Raw genomic sequence first — 15,127 nt, 5'->3', positions numbered from 1 at the left:
ATTCTGATTAATACGTGGGGTGGCCTGGGAAGACCGCCGCTCACTCTCTCACCACTTTCAAGATCTCTGCTTGCTGTTAAGCAAGTGAAAAATATACATTAAAGACCTGACACTGGTCCAGACACCCTGGGTGCTACGGATACACTGACAACCAAATGGCAGGACTGATGGATGCAGCATGTCACTAGCCCTCCTGCAGTGGACGCCCTTAGCCCGTGCCCACCCGGCCTCCCCCACAGACGAGATGAGCGGCAGAGCGATGGGAGTTTATAACAAGATTTATTAGCTATAATACAAGTCACATTAAGGCCCTCAGTTTGATCCAATTACAATGAGCAAATACATGGTTCAGGGGGTCGTCGGAGGGGCCACATTCTCATGCACAAAATGACCCGACCATCGGACAGCAACAAACAGAACGGGTAGTAACGGGGCGGCCCCCAGTCACGGCGAGGCCTCCCTGCACACGGTATGGACAAGATTGAGGGTTCAGACTGGGACCCCCACACAGTAAGACAGACCCCTGTCCCGTTCACGCTCGCTGTGTGGGGGTTGGGGGAGTTAAGTTAGCAGGAGGAGGTCAGTTACATGTGGTCACCGGTCATACGGGTTTCGGTAGCGGGGGTGATTTTAACACTTAAGGACAGTTAGTGTCTCGACGAAGAGGTAGTGAGGGCAGAGCTCATTGTGAAGTCAGTAAAAGCGGGGGGACCTTCTGTTACGGGGGGGATCAGTAGGACACGTCAGATAAAATTGGGGGAGGGGGTCGGTGCTAGCTCACCCTTTATGGGTCAGACCTAAAAAAGTTATCGGACAAGTGAGAACGACTCCGAGCCGGGGGATAAGGCACCTCAGGAGATGAGTTACCACGGAGCAAACAATCCAATCCCGAGGAGGAGCCGACGATTAAAAAGAGGAAGAAAACGAAGAAGCAGCCGGAGCAGCAGTGGTGACACGTGAACATGCGCATGGTCTCCGGCCGGCGTCACACGTGTGCTCTCCATGTAGTCATGTACAAAGCAGACAACTCATGCAGCCCCCATCAACCCTAATGTGCCGCCTGTAAGTGCTAAGATATGTAGTGTCGATCCGGTGTTCTTTCGGGGGTTAGTGTCCTTAAAATGGGGGAAGGAAGAGAGGGGGCAAGAATACCACAGAGGAACGCGGAGAGAGCCGCTGCCCCGCTCCACAATTCACAGTGTTGCTCCTCCCTGTGGCGTGATCCCGACCGGTGGCGTAATCCACAGAAGCAGGGTCCCTCTGTGATGTGGGGGTGCCGGGCGCCTCTGTCACAGTCAGTGTACCAGGTATCCACTCATGATGCTTGCACAGTGTACCAGGGACGGCCCCGCTCCACAGTGTACCACGAATAGCCCCCCATTCTCTTCCGTGGAGGGCTCATCCCGGCCACAGACTCCAAGTCTCTTATCTGTAGTGGTCCCATGTGTGAAGCCTCTGGTCCTCCAGGAGAGGCTGGCGAGTGGCCGGGGGAAGGCGGACGTTGCCTCCAGGAGAGACTATAAACTGCGGGGGAAGAGAACGTCACAGGATGTTGGGGTCCGATGTTAGCAGGTTCTCCGATGGGGACACGGGCGTCAGTGGGGGAGACTGAGGAGGAGAGGGCGGGTGCATGGGCGGCGTGGAGGGTGAGCTCGGAGTAGGAATGTCCATCGGAGGGCGCTGGTAGAAGAAGTACGGACATTGATGGATGAACAGCTCGATGATTGTCTGGTAGGTACGAGTCGCCGTCAGAGCGTCCATGGTGGTGAAGTCCGGGCGCATCAATGTCGGCCAGAAGCAGATGGACAAGTTCTCACTGGTCATCAGGTTGGTGTGATGATGCTGGCTGACCCTGAGGAGCAACCAGAGGAGAGCGTGAGATGCGGGGGAGAAGGTGCAGGGGAAGGCGTGAATGCATAGAGCGGGGCGAGCAGGGGAAGAAACGGGAGCAGGGCAAGGTGTGAATGCAGAGAGCAGGGCGTGCAGATGAAGAAACACGCGCAGGGGAAGAAACACGCGCAGGGGAAGAAACACGCGCAGGGGAAGAAACACGCGCAGGGGAAGAAACACGCGCAGGGGAAGAAACACGCGCAGGGGAAGAAACACGCGCAGGGGAAGAAACACGCGCAGGGGAAGAAACACGCGCAGGGGAAGAAACACGCGCAGGGGAAGAAACACGCGCAGGGGAAGAAACACGCGCAGGGGAAGAAACACGCGCAGGGGAAGAAACACGCGCAGGGGAAGAAACACGCGCAGGGGAAGAAACACGCGCAGGGGAAGAAACACGCGCAGGGGAAGAAACACGCGCAGGGGAAGAAACACGCGCAGGGGAAGAAACACGCGCAGGGGAAGAAACACGCGCAGGGGAAGAAACACGCGCAGGGGAAGAAGTGAACGCAGAGAGCTGGGCGTGCAGGGGAAGAAACACGCGCAGGGTAAGGCGTGAACGCAGAGAGCTGGGCGTGCAGGGGAAGAAGCGCACAGGTGAAGTTGTGAATGCATAGAGCGGGGCGAGCAGGGGAATAATCGTGAGCAGAGAAAAGCGTGAATGCAGAGGGTGGGGCGAGCAGGGGAAGAAGCGCACAGGGGAAAGCATGTATGAAGAAAGCAGAGCGTACAGGGGAAGAAGCGCACAAGGGAAGGCGCGAATGCAGAGGAAGAAGCGCACAGGGGAAGGCGTGAATGCATAGAGCAGGGCATGAAGGGAAAGAAGAGCACATAGGAAGGCGTGGACGCAGAGAGCAGGGGAAGAAGCGCACAGGGGAAGGCATGAACGCAGCGGGGCGTGCAGGGGAAGGCGGGAACGCATAGAAAGGTGGATGCACAGGCAACAAGAGAGGCGTACAGGTAAACGCACGTAGAAAGCGGGGTGCGCACAGAGGGGGAGTGCAGGGGAAGGCGCAAACACAGAGAGCAAGGGGCGCATGCAGAGCGTTGAGCGTGCAGGGGAAAGCGTGCACTCAAAGGGAGGAGTGATACGAGAGCAGGTGCTCAGGGGAAGGCACATGCAGAGAGTGGGGAGCGCAGAAGAAGGCGCGAACACACAGAAAGGGGGATGCACACACAGATGGACAAATTGTCACTGGTCATCATACTGGCATGGTGATGCTGACTGACCCTGAGGAGCAGCCACAGGGGAGCGTGAGCATTGCAGACAGTGGGGAGACAGAGACTAGAGTACGGACAGTCACACATGGGAACTAGAACATGGAGACACAGAGCAGCGCAGACGCCACTGACCGGTTCAGGTGAGAGATGACATATTTGAAAATCTCCTGGTTTTCCTTCGGCAGTTTCTTCAGAAGCTCCTTCATCACCTGAAGCTTCTGCTCTTGGTCGTTGATTTCTACAGAAGATAAGAAGGAAAGTTTAGGAGGATCAGCAGCAGATCACATTGTATGAGCTGGATCATCATCTGCTCCTGATAACCCCCTGCACACTGAAGTGTGGCTGACAACAGTAGACAATAGACTGCATTCCTATTTCCTAAGGCCCCGTCTCACATAGCGAGATCGCTAGCGAGATCGCTGCTGAGTCACAAGTTTTGTGACGCAACAGCGACCTCCATAGCGATCTCGCTATGTGTGACACGTACCAGCGATCAGGCCCCTGCTGCGAGATCGCTGGTCGTGTCGGAATGGCCTGGACCTTTTTTTGGTCGTTGAGGCCCCGCTGACATCGCTGAATCGGTGTGTGTGACACCGATCCAGCGATGTCTTCACTGGTAACCAGGGTAAACATCGGGTTACTAAGCGCAGGGCCGCGCTTAGTAACCCGATGTTTACCCTGGTTACCAGCGTAAATGTAAAAAAAAACAAACAGTACATACTCGCCTTTCGGTGTCCAGGTCCCTTGCCGTCCGCTTCCTGCTCTCACTGACTGCCGGCCGTACAGTGAGAAGTGAGAGCACAGCAGTGACGTCACCGCTGCGCTCTGCTCTCGCTGTACGGCCGGATCTCAGTCAGAGCAGGAAGCAGACGGCAAGGGACCTGGACACCGAAAGGCGAGTATGTAGTGTTTGTTTTTTTTGGTAACCAGGGTAAACATCGGGTTACTAAGCGCGGCCCTGCGCTTAGTAACCCGATGTTTACCCTGGTTACCCGGGTGCTGCAGGGGGACTTCGGCATCGTTGAAGACAGTTTCAACGATGCCGAAGTCGTTCCCCTGATCGTTGGTCGCTGGAGAGAGCTGTCTGTGTGACAGCTCCCCAGCGACCACACAGCGACTTACCAACGATCACGGCCAGGTCATATCGCTGGTCGTGATCGTTGGTAAATCGCTTAGTGAGACGGGGCCTCTACCTTCAAGCCCCCATACAGATTAGACTAATGTCAGCTGATATCGGCGGGTTCAGGCGACGGTCTGATATGGGGGCACCGGCCGACTGATGGTCGGGGGAGACGTTGATGGCACGTGACTGCCGATCACACTGTCCTCCCGGAGATTAGCCGCGGCCGATCTGACAGCTGGCGACTTTCTCATAGAGAACACAGGAGCGCTCATATACATGAATCTGCTGCTCGTGTCTCATTTCCCACCCACTGAACGGCCGTAGAAGCGTCTGCGCTCACACAGTGCCCCGACACGCTGCCACAATCACTTACTGTAGGCCTCCACCAGCTCCGTCTGTAAGGTGTACGGCACCAACGGGTCCGGCAGCTCCGCAAAGAAACTCTTCAAGGCTCCAGCGACCGTGTTCACCGTAAAGTCCTTCTCCGCCAAGTCCAGGCTGTGATCTGTAAAGAGCGCTGGAGTCAGAGAGAGGACGGGGCCGTTATGACCACCACCCCATCATCACCACTCACCTTGATCAAATTGTCTCTGCAGAGAATCCATCTCAGACTTGTTGCCACTGACTCTATAGATTCCCTCCGTGCTCATCCCTGAGGGGAAAAAAAAGACAGAACGTTACCCCCCGGAGTGAGCGAAAAATACCCAGCCATGGACCAGATGGGGCGGGAAAGTGACTGTGAGAGACCAGACTGAGATGTCAGCTCTGCCGCACAGTCCAGTGCACACCCAATACCTGCAGAGGCCCCCACCTGTGGTTTCTATGTACTCCACACACTTCTCAATGAAGATAGGGATGGGCTTCTCTACACTCACGACGTTCACCAGCGGGATCCCGAAATAGCTGCTCTCCCACGTCTGCTTGGACAGGGGGGGACGGAGTTTATTGGCTCGTTTCTAGAAAAAAGGAACAAAAGGAGACAAGTAAGAAAAAACAACCTCCAAGGAGGCAACTGCAAGAACCGTCCTCTGTGCTACAGCCCCCAATACAGGAGGGGAGAACAAAGAATACACAACACCTGTATATGTGACCCCCATAACCGCACTGCACTGTAACCAGGGTTATCTCCCTGAGCTGCACTCACTATTCTGCTGGTGCAGTCACTGTGTACATACATTACTGATCCTGAGTTCCATCCTGTATTATACACCAGAGATGCACTCACTATTCTGCTGGTGCAGTCACTGTGTACATACATTACATTACTGATCCTGAGTTACATCCTGTATTATACACCAGAGATGCACTCACTATTCTGCTGGTGCAGTCACTGTGTACATACATTACATTACTGATCCTGAGTTACCTCTTGTATTATACTCCAGAGCTGTACTCACTATTCTGCTGGTGCAGTCACTGTGTACATACATTACATTACTGATCCTGAGTTACATCCTGTATTATACACCAGAGATGCACTCACTGTTCTGCTGGTGCAGTCACTGTGTACATACATTACTGATCCTGAGTTACATCCTGTATTATACCACAGAGCTGCACTCACTGTTCTGCTGGTGCAGTCACTGTGTACATACATTACATATTCTGAGTCACATCCTGTATTATACCACAGAGCTGCACTCACTATTCAGGGGGCACAGAGATTTATATAAAGACGGATTATTCCTAATGTAAAGTCATGCTTCTTCCTATTTACGAAGTAAAAATGTTCCAGATCTCTGCTTGCTGTGAACATATGACCATAACCTTCGTGGACGGTCAGTCTCATATCTCCCTTTTATAACATCACGGAGTTATATCTCGTTATATACTCCAGTCACTACTAAAGCTGCAGCCACATATTGCGTTGCATCATGGGAGATGTTAAGTGAGAAAGCCAAAATAAATCTATCAGTGTCTGTCTCCTGCACGCCGAGGTACCAGTGCAGTGTGGACTCTGTGCAGCTCTGGCTGTGACTGGAGCATAGATGAGATGTAGCAGGATCTCCCCCCTATGTCCACACTTTATACCTTGGTGGTTCTCCTCAGGCTGCGCAGGATGTTCCTTTTGCGTGGATCTTCTCCGTCAGCCTCATACGAGTTTGTGGTGTTGTCGCCTTTTGGTCCCGGCGTTCCAATGTCCTCATCTTTTCTGCGCATGGGTCCGAGCTCATCATCGCTGCCCACACTGAAGCTGCTCCTATAACTGGAAAACTTCCCAAGTTTGGCACACTTGGTCCGGTAGAGGACAGGTTTGGTCACGATGGATGCCTTCCGTATTCGCTCCAGAGAATTAGTGTCCATGTCACTGTCTGAACCGTTCCCGCTGCCATTTGACTGCGGTTTGATAGCGTTTCGGATGGTTATGATTTTTCCTTGGGTGCTGTCGTGAGGCACAGAGTAAATGTTCTCTTCCTGGTTCTTCGGTTTCACAACAGAGTCTATAGGTTCGGCGTAGTCCGAAGGGTCAAAGGCTTCAGATGGTGGCCAAGTGATGGAGGTTAGGGACCGTCTGTGTCCATCACGGGACACGGGGTCTAGGTAGGAAAGGTCAGGCTTTGGTTTGAGGGGAGGAGGTACCTTGTTGTTCAGTTTGCTCTCTAAGGTGCTCATGACAGAGATGAAGGCAAGACTCTCACTGTCGTCCAATTTGGAATGGTCTCTGGAGGGTGCAGCCAGACCCATGTCCTCCCGTGTCAGGATGTGCTGGGGAGACGGGTCCAGATCTTCCTCAGAGTCAGGCAAGTGGGAGTTGCAGAGGGGAGATCCCGCGCGAGGGGAGTTGAACACCTCCTCTGTAGTGCTACATGCTTCTGCTGTGTTGTCATACATATGTGAGGCTTCGATGATGACTTTCTTCTCGACCACGTCCTTGAAGAAAGAGTAGAACATGTCCAGCTTGGGCTGGGCCTGTCCACACTGTAAATTCAGGAATTTGCCTTCGATATCCTGAGCGATCTCTTCCCCTTCGGTCAGCTGGTCTCGGGTCAGGTTATCCAGGAGATTTACAGGACCCTCAGTCAAGGCAACGAGTTGAACAGGGACGATGTCTTGTACTTCACAGAGGAAGGCCCGCAGCATGGCCAGGGAGGCACGACGCTTGGCAGCGTAGAATACCATGTACCCATGCACCAGTTTGGTCTTACGAACATTGAAGGAGGCGTGATAGGACAGGATGAGCAGCTCTAGTCGGCGCTTCTGACTACCCAGTGGCAAGTCGAGCAGAACCGAGCCACCAACGCCAAACGGTGATGGGCGATAAGTGTGAGGCTTCAGGACGTTCAGCACCTCCTCCACATGGAAGGGGTCGCCACACATCAAGCACATTACTATGCGGAGATCACAGTCCACCAGATCTTTGATGCTTGGCGTGGAGCTCACGAGGTTCAGGTTCCTCTTGGACTCCAGAAGGAACCGCAGAATCTGGCTGATCTGTTTCTCGTTTATGTTACGGCCATAGCCAAGGCCCGTAGAGGCCGCATCTAAGAAGAAGCACTGCAACTTGCTGGCTATATGCTGACCCTGCTGGATGAGGCTGTGCGCAGTCTCTCCGCTCGTGTCGCCTCTGCGGTTGACGAGTATTAAGGTAAGGGGTAAGTTCAGCAGATGGTTGTCCTTACGTCCTAGGCTGGACTCCCGATTTTTCTCAATGCTCTCTATGACATAGGACAAAGACTCTTTGGAGTTGTAAAGGCAGAGGCATCCATGAGGCATAAAGGTCGAGGTTTGAAATGAATTAACAGGCAGCCGAACATTGCCCTCGATGGGACGCAAAGACAACTCGTACATCTTCCCGTCGATCACATACTTATCATCATTGGTGCAAAGAGCACGGATCTCATTGGCAAGTTCTCGAGCCAAACCGTCCTTGCCAAGGATCACCAGGTTGATTCTGTCCACATTAGGGTCTTTATAGAGGCGGTCATAGGGGTAAGGGCACCTGGAGCTGATCAGCTGCTCTATTTTGGTGTCTACACATGAAGGGTTACTGGGGCAAGTGTCTTTTGTGGGATGATAGACAAAGTGAATGTGTTTAAGGATTAGGGCGTCCCGCTCGGCCTGCAGTTTCTGCAGAGCTTTGAACCGCTGCTCCTCCCCTAGGACCTCCTGGATCACCCCCATCTTCTCCTTGCTGGGCTTGGCATCTAGCTCCAGCTCATAGAACAGCTCCGAATACTCCAGAAGTAGCTCCTGGAACTCCTCCTTGGCTTTGTCAATGATCTCTTTCTGGTGCTTACTATATATGTCCATATAGACCGGCTCTTCCAACCACTGATAAAATTCCTCGCTCATAATAAAACTACGAGCTTCCTCCCAGGGCTTCCCGGGAGTGATAAACGGAGAAGCCGCTAAGTTTTCTTTGAAGGCTTTCTTCATCTGCGATTTCTTTCTTGCATTCCTCAGTTTTTCCAGGTGGTTGCAGTACACATCTGTTGCCTGCATGGTGTCCATAATATCATAAGGTATCCGATCGTCGTCCATATTGTCTATGTGGCTTGTTAGATCCCATGGGGTGTCCTCGAGAACCACAAACCAGTGAGAGAAGTCAGGCTTTGACTCTAACAGTTTGGCCACTTTGGGGCAGCTCAGATGGTCTATTTCATCGAGGTCAGGCACGAGGACATCTAAAGCACGGGGCAAAACGGACAAGTAAACCTTACGACGGCGTTCAATATGATCCTGTTTGAGCCGCTGGATGTGCTGCTGAAATAGCTTCTTGGCTTTATCGGTACCTTCCAAGTACACGTAATCCTGATATTCAGTGCAGCTCTGCATGCGCCGGCTGACGTTCAGCCATGTCTCGTTGTGCGACTTGACGACACGTCCCACCAGCCATTCGTACTTGTCTTTGGCAGCCGCGCTCTGCTGGCTCTGCTGCTTCAACGCCTCAAAGTAAGGAATTATCTTTGACTTCCCACGACTTTTGTCTATCAGTTGTATCAAGGCAGTAAAGGCCAAGTCTACGTTGACGTTGGACCTGGCCGAAGTCTCCACCACCTGCAAATTCTTTTTATTGAGTGCAAACCCATGAGCATCCCGAATGTATCGCTCAACTCCTTCATCGCACTTGGACAGCACCAGTACTATTGGCTTCTTGGTCTTGGCTAGTTGAGTGTACAGGTTGGACACAAATTTAAGTTGGTCATCGAAATTCCTATTCATGCCACGACTGACGTCGACACACAGCAAGTAGCCGTCTATCAGCAGTTTGCCCTCGGGCATCTGTTTCTGTTCAAAGTCCTGCTCCAGCCCCAACTGATCTGTGCAAAAATACATGAGCTTCTCGGCCGAAGCGAGTTTACTAGATGCAGCGCGCTTGATGTACGGCTGCAGCGCTGTACTGCGGTGAGGCTGGAACGTTTGGTCGTCTATGAACTCCGTCTGCTCCACCACGTGCACCTTGCATTCCACACAGTCTTCAAGAGTCCGGGTGACCTCCCCCCAGTACAGGAAGTGGTCATTGTTCACAACACGGCCCCCAAAGTCACTGGTGCTAAGGACGGATGTGTGGTCCAAGTGGAAGTCATCTGCACTGGGTCGTGCAAATCGGTTGCACAGGCAAGACTTCCCAATGCCACACTGGCCTTTTTCCTTTTCTGTGCCGGACAGGCCCACCACACTGATGCTATAAGTGGGCACCCGAACATCTTGTTTCCGTGCCATCATCATGGCGCAGCACTCATCCTGCCCACATTAACACCTGCCGGGGTGAGGCTTTGTAATGGTTCTCCATGCACAGACTGGACAAGCCAGGACGTTATGATCAGGGGCTCCAGACTTGGTCACAAGCAGATGTTTAGGAGGAGCCGCTCCTTGTGTCGCCAGTGAACCAGCCATACACGGCATTCATCTTCAGGGGCCTGCAAAATAAAAACACAGAATAAGCAACAGACTATACACAACTGCTCTACAGACAACACGTAGTACACGGCGGAGAGTAGCTGGCAAAGTGTGGTGGGGGAGCGGTACTTATAAGGAACCTCGGACATGTGCGGCCTGCACCACATACACATCCCACCCTCAAGCGAGACACTAATAAGGCCATATCCTAGGTACATGTCACCTCCAGTCACAAAAAACAGCCACGGGGGCCTGAAGATGGGTCTCTGGAAGCCCAACATGAGTGATGGCAGCAAGACTGGTAAAAAGGAAAATTATGCCATTGGTGCCACAAAAAACACCAGCAGTAAAGGTTCCCATCTTGAGAGGTTAAGGGCCAAAGGTGCCCATCCTGCCACAAAGATCGGCGCGGTGCTGCCTCCTGCACTACAGGACGGTAACATTTACACACAAAAAAATCAATACAAACAGAAGAACATGAACACGGCGGCCATGAAAGCATGCGAGAGGTCATCAGCCCTCACCAGAGACAGGACGAGTCTGGCCATGTCAGACGCCCCGGCTGCTGTCTGCACACTGCTGGGTATCACATATACTGGGACCACAGATGCCAACATGAAACCTCTAGCGCCACAACTCTGCCCCTCTGTGACACAACCACCACCATGCGAGGAAAGAACAGAGGTCCGCAGACAACCACCGCCGTGCTGCCCACCACCAGTCCGCCCATTTACCTGTGACCATACACTTGTATTGCATTGTCGTCTGCCTGTACTCGTTATAAGTCTACGGCGTCACGTCCGCTGCCCGTGTGTAATGCCTGTCCCATATGTGACTAGTGCGGGGACACGTGGCATCTTTGTCGTGTGTGGCATGAGTGCACAACAGGGTTAATGCAGAGCGTGTGTAATGTGCACGGTGTCTGTGAGTATTCCACGCGTTATACATAGTGTGCACAAGAAATATGCTTGTGTATACGGTCTCGTGTGTATCCGCTGTACACCCAGCACGTGCAATCAATGAGCTGTGTACAATGTATGGGGTCCAGCACATGCAGAGCCCCAGGCCGTCTATGTGCCCGGTACAACAGAAGTCTGTGTCCTCTGTCCACAGTAAAAAGAAAAGAATTTATGAAGGACAAAGCGCAGAATGAGGCCCGGCCGTCCGTACAGCAAGTGCAGTCGGCCATTTATCCTGGTACATAGTATGTTGTAGATCTGTGCTATGCGCTGGGTGTTGTGCATGTGATGTGCACTGCGCTGTATACATGGTGTGCGCAGCACTGTATGTACGGGGTTTTATGCTCTACGCTAGATATTTTGTGAGCACTGTATGTACAGTCTGTGCTGCGCTGTCCTGTATGTAAGGCGTGTTGTGCGTTGTGCTTGATGTACAGTAGGCACTGTATGTACGGTCTGTGCAGCATCTATGTGCTGTATGCTCTGCACTGCATGTACGGTGTGTGGGCTGTAGACTGTGTGTATGATCTGTGCTGAGCTGTATCTACTGCGCTGTATGTAAGGGGTGTTGTGTGCTGCACTGGATGTAGTGTTCAAATGCTGCTTAGCATGTTCTGTGCGGTATGCAGTGTGTCTGCACTGTATGTACAATCTGAGAAGCGCTGAATGTACAGTGTGCTCTGTGTGTTCTACGCTATATGCAAGGTGTACGCTGTATGCTTTGCACTGCATGCACGGTGTACTCTGCATTCTGCTCTGCAGTGTATGCTCTATACTGAATGGTTTGCAGTCTGCTCTGTGCCATATACTCTGCTGTGCACTGTATTCTCTGCAATCTGCTCTGTAGTCTTCTTAGTGCTCTGCAGTCTGCTCTGTGCGCTCTGAACTGTATGCTCTGCAGTCTGCTCTACACTGTATGCTCTGCAGTCTACTCTGTGCACTGTATGCTCTGCAGTCTGCTCTGTATACTGACTAAGCTCTGCAGTCTGCTCTGCACTGCATGCTCTGCAGTCTGCTCTGTGCGCTGCACTGTATGCTCTGCATACTCTGCTCTGTGCTGTAGTCTGGTGCTCTGCAGTCTGCTCTGTACTGTATTTTGCACTGTATGCTCTGCAGGCTGCTCTATGTTCAGCACTGTAGTCTGGTGCTCTGCTCCGTACTGTATACTCTCCTCTGTACTGTAGTCTGGTACTCTGTGTTCTGCAGTCTGCTGTGCACTCTCTGCTCTGTATACTGTGCTCTGCACTCTATGCTCTGCAGGCTGCTCTGTACTGTATACTGTGCTCTGCACTCTACTCTGTACTGTATAATGTTCTCTGCACTCTATACTGTGCTCTGCTCTGTACCGTATACTCTGCAGCCTGCTCTGCACTGTAGGCTGGTGCTCTGTACTCTGCACTGTGCTCTGCTCTGTACACTCTGCTCTGCACTCTGCTTTGCACTGTAGTCTGGTGCTCTGTACTCTGCTCTGTAGTCTGTTCTGTGCTGTAGTCTGCTGCTCTGTACTCTGCTCACCCTGCACTGTGCTCTGTATGCTCTGCAGTCTGCTCTGTATACCCTGCACTGTTCTCTGTATGCTCTTCAGTCTGCTCTGCCTACCCTGCTCTGTATACCCTGCACTGTGCTCTGCAGTCTGCTCTGTATACCCTGCACTGTGCTCTGCAGTCTGCTCTGTATACCCTGCACTGTTCTCTGTATGCTCTTCAGTCTGCTCTGCCTACCCTGCTCTGTATACCCTGCACTGTGCTCTGCAGTCTGCTCTGTATACCCTGCACTGTGCTCTGGTCTGCTCTGTATACCCTGCACTGTGCTCTGCAGTCTGCTCTGTATACCCTGCACTGTGCTCTGCTCTGTATACCCTGCGCTGTGCTCTGCATACCCTGCGCTGTGCTCTGCTCTGTATACCCTGCGCTGTGCTCTGCATACCCTGCGCTGTGCTCTGCTCTGCATACCCTGCGCTGTGCTCTGCTCTGCATACCCTGCGCTGTGCTCTGCTCTGCATACCCTGCGCTGTGCTCTGCTCTGCATACCCTGCGCTGTGCTCTGCATACCCTGCGCTGTGCTCTGCTCTGCATACCCTGCGCTGTGCTCTGCTCTGCATACCCTGCGCTGTGCATACCCTGCACTGTGCTCTGCTCTGTATACCCTGCACTGTGCTCTGCTCTGTATACCCTGCACTGTGCTCTGCTCTGTATACCCTGCACTGTGCTCTGCTCTGTATACCCTGCACTGTGCTCTGCTCTGTATACCCTGCACTGTGCTCTGCTCTGTATACCCTGCACTGTGCTCTGCTCTGTATACCCTGCACTGTGCTCTGCTCTGTATACCCTGCACTGTGCTCTGCTCTGTATACCCTGCACTGTGCTCTGCTCTGAATACCCTGCACTGTGCTCTGCTCTGTATACCCTGCACTGTGCTCTGCTCTGTATACCCTGCACTGTGCTCTGTATACCCTGCACTGTGCTCTGCATACCCTGCACTGTGCTCTGCTCTGTATACCCTGCACTGTGCTCTGCTCTGTATACCCTGCACTGTGCTCTGCTCTGTATACCCTGCACTGTGCTCTGCTCTGTATACCCTGCACTGTGCTCTGCTCTGTATACCCTGCACTGTGCTCTGCTCTGTATACCCTGCACTGTGCTCTGCTCTGTATACCCTGCACTGTGCTCTGCTCTGTATACCCTGCACTGTGCTCTGCTCTGTATACCCTGCACTGTGCTCTGCTCTGAATACCCTGCACTGTGCTCTGCTCTGTATACCCTGCACTGTGCTCTGCTCTGTATACCCTGCACTGTGCTCTGCTCTGTATACCCTGCACTGTGCTCTGCTCTGTATACCCTGCACTGTGCTCTGCTCTGTATACCCTGCACTGTGCTCTGCTCTGAATACCCTGCACTGTGCTCTGCTCTGTATACCCTGCACTGTGCTCTGCTCTGTATACCCTGCACTGTGCTCTGCAGTCTGTATACCCTGCACTGTGCTCTGCAGTCTGCTGGGTGAGGTGACACAATAGGGCGTCAGTTCTCCGGGTGTCTCGGGTGTTCCGGCCCCGTGTACGCGCGGCCGCTCAGCTGTCAGCTCTCACCCTCCGTGTCTCTCGGGCGTGGATCAGGCCGCGGTTTCCGGGAGTCTCCAGGTGAGCGCGGCCCGGATGCGGCTTCCTGGAGTCGGCGCTCAGCCCTGGAGAAGGCCGCAGCCGCTTCGTATATCCGGTGAGTTGGGTGACGGCGGGTACCCGGCCGCGGTTTCCGGGTGTATCCGGGTGACTCGGGAGTCTCCTCCTGTAATGGCGGCTCCTTCCTTCCGGCGGGCGCGCGGGCGCGGGCACAACCAAAGGAGAAAGGGCGTCGGGGGCGCGCCGGGCGCGCCGGGAGCGCCTCCGGAAGTCCGCCATGTTGCTACTCTAATCTCTGTTACCAGCAATTGCTCTGAAGGCGCCGGAAGTTTCCATGCACCATCTTGGTGTTCCGCAGCCTATGGAGTTTTGCTTTTTTTTTAACGACAACTTTATTTATAAGCAGTTTTTTTTTCTGACAATGCAGTAATCTCTGACAAAAGTGCCCTGGAAATGATGTCAGGACCCCGGAATCTGCTGCGGCCTTTCTGGCCAGACCTCCCCTCAATAATCCGGCCCCTCCAATAATGCTATTCCCTCTGCTAATAATCTGCCTTTTTATAATTGAAAAATTCGTCAGGATACAGCCTCCACTAAAAATGTGCCCCTCCCACCGTCTGCCCCCTCTGGTAATCTGCCCCCCTCTGATAATCTGCCTCCTCTGGTTATCTGCCCCCTTTGATAATCTGCCCCCTCTGATAATCTGCCCTCTCTGGTTATCTGTCTCCTCTGATAATCTGCATCCTTTTAAAATCTGGACCCTTTTATAATCTGTCATGAATTGATACTCTGCCTCCTCTTATAATCTGCCTCCTTTTATAATCTGACTGTTACACCGCCGCTGCCTCGGGTGCCTTCTCATACTCACCTGTCCACGGCGTCCCGGCGCGCTTCTGCTTCTCCTGCTGCTTCCGGTCTCCTGCGCGTTCGTCCCTCCTCTGTCTCTCCTCGGGTGCGCACGCGCTCCAGATCCTACTGCGC

The 15,127-nt window shown here is 53.1% G+C and overlaps 1 protein-coding gene across 1 annotated transcript; it reads right to left on the bottom strand.

Annotated features, from left to right (window-relative positions):
- Positions 1 to 260: 260 nt before the first annotated feature.
- ARHGAP35 (Rho GTPase activating protein 35) lies at positions 261 to 14,353 on the bottom strand. Its single transcript, XM_077286430.1, has 7 exons — positions 14,117 to 14,353; positions 6,263 to 10,092; positions 5,043 to 5,187; positions 4,806 to 4,883; positions 4,605 to 4,736; positions 3,241 to 3,346; positions 261 to 1,852 (listed from the first exon to the last, which is right to left on the bottom strand). Exons 2-7 carry the CDS (start codon positions 9,899 to 9,901, stop codon positions 1,543 to 1,545), a joined length of 4,410 nt encoding a protein of 1,469 aa, XP_077142545.1. The 5' UTR covers positions 9,902 to 10,092; positions 14,117 to 14,353; the 3' UTR covers positions 261 to 1,542.
- Positions 14,354 to 15,127: the final 774 nt, after the last annotated feature.

Source organism: Ranitomeya variabilis, chromosome 2 (genome assembly GCF_051348905.1).
Source record: "Ranitomeya variabilis isolate aRanVar5 chromosome 2, aRanVar5.hap1, whole genome shotgun sequence".
NCBI lineage: Eukaryota > Metazoa > Chordata > Amphibia > Anura > Dendrobatidae > Ranitomeya > Ranitomeya variabilis.
The sequence above is the reverse complement of the archived record's forward strand: the minus strand, read 5'-3'. Positions and strand labels throughout refer to the sequence as shown.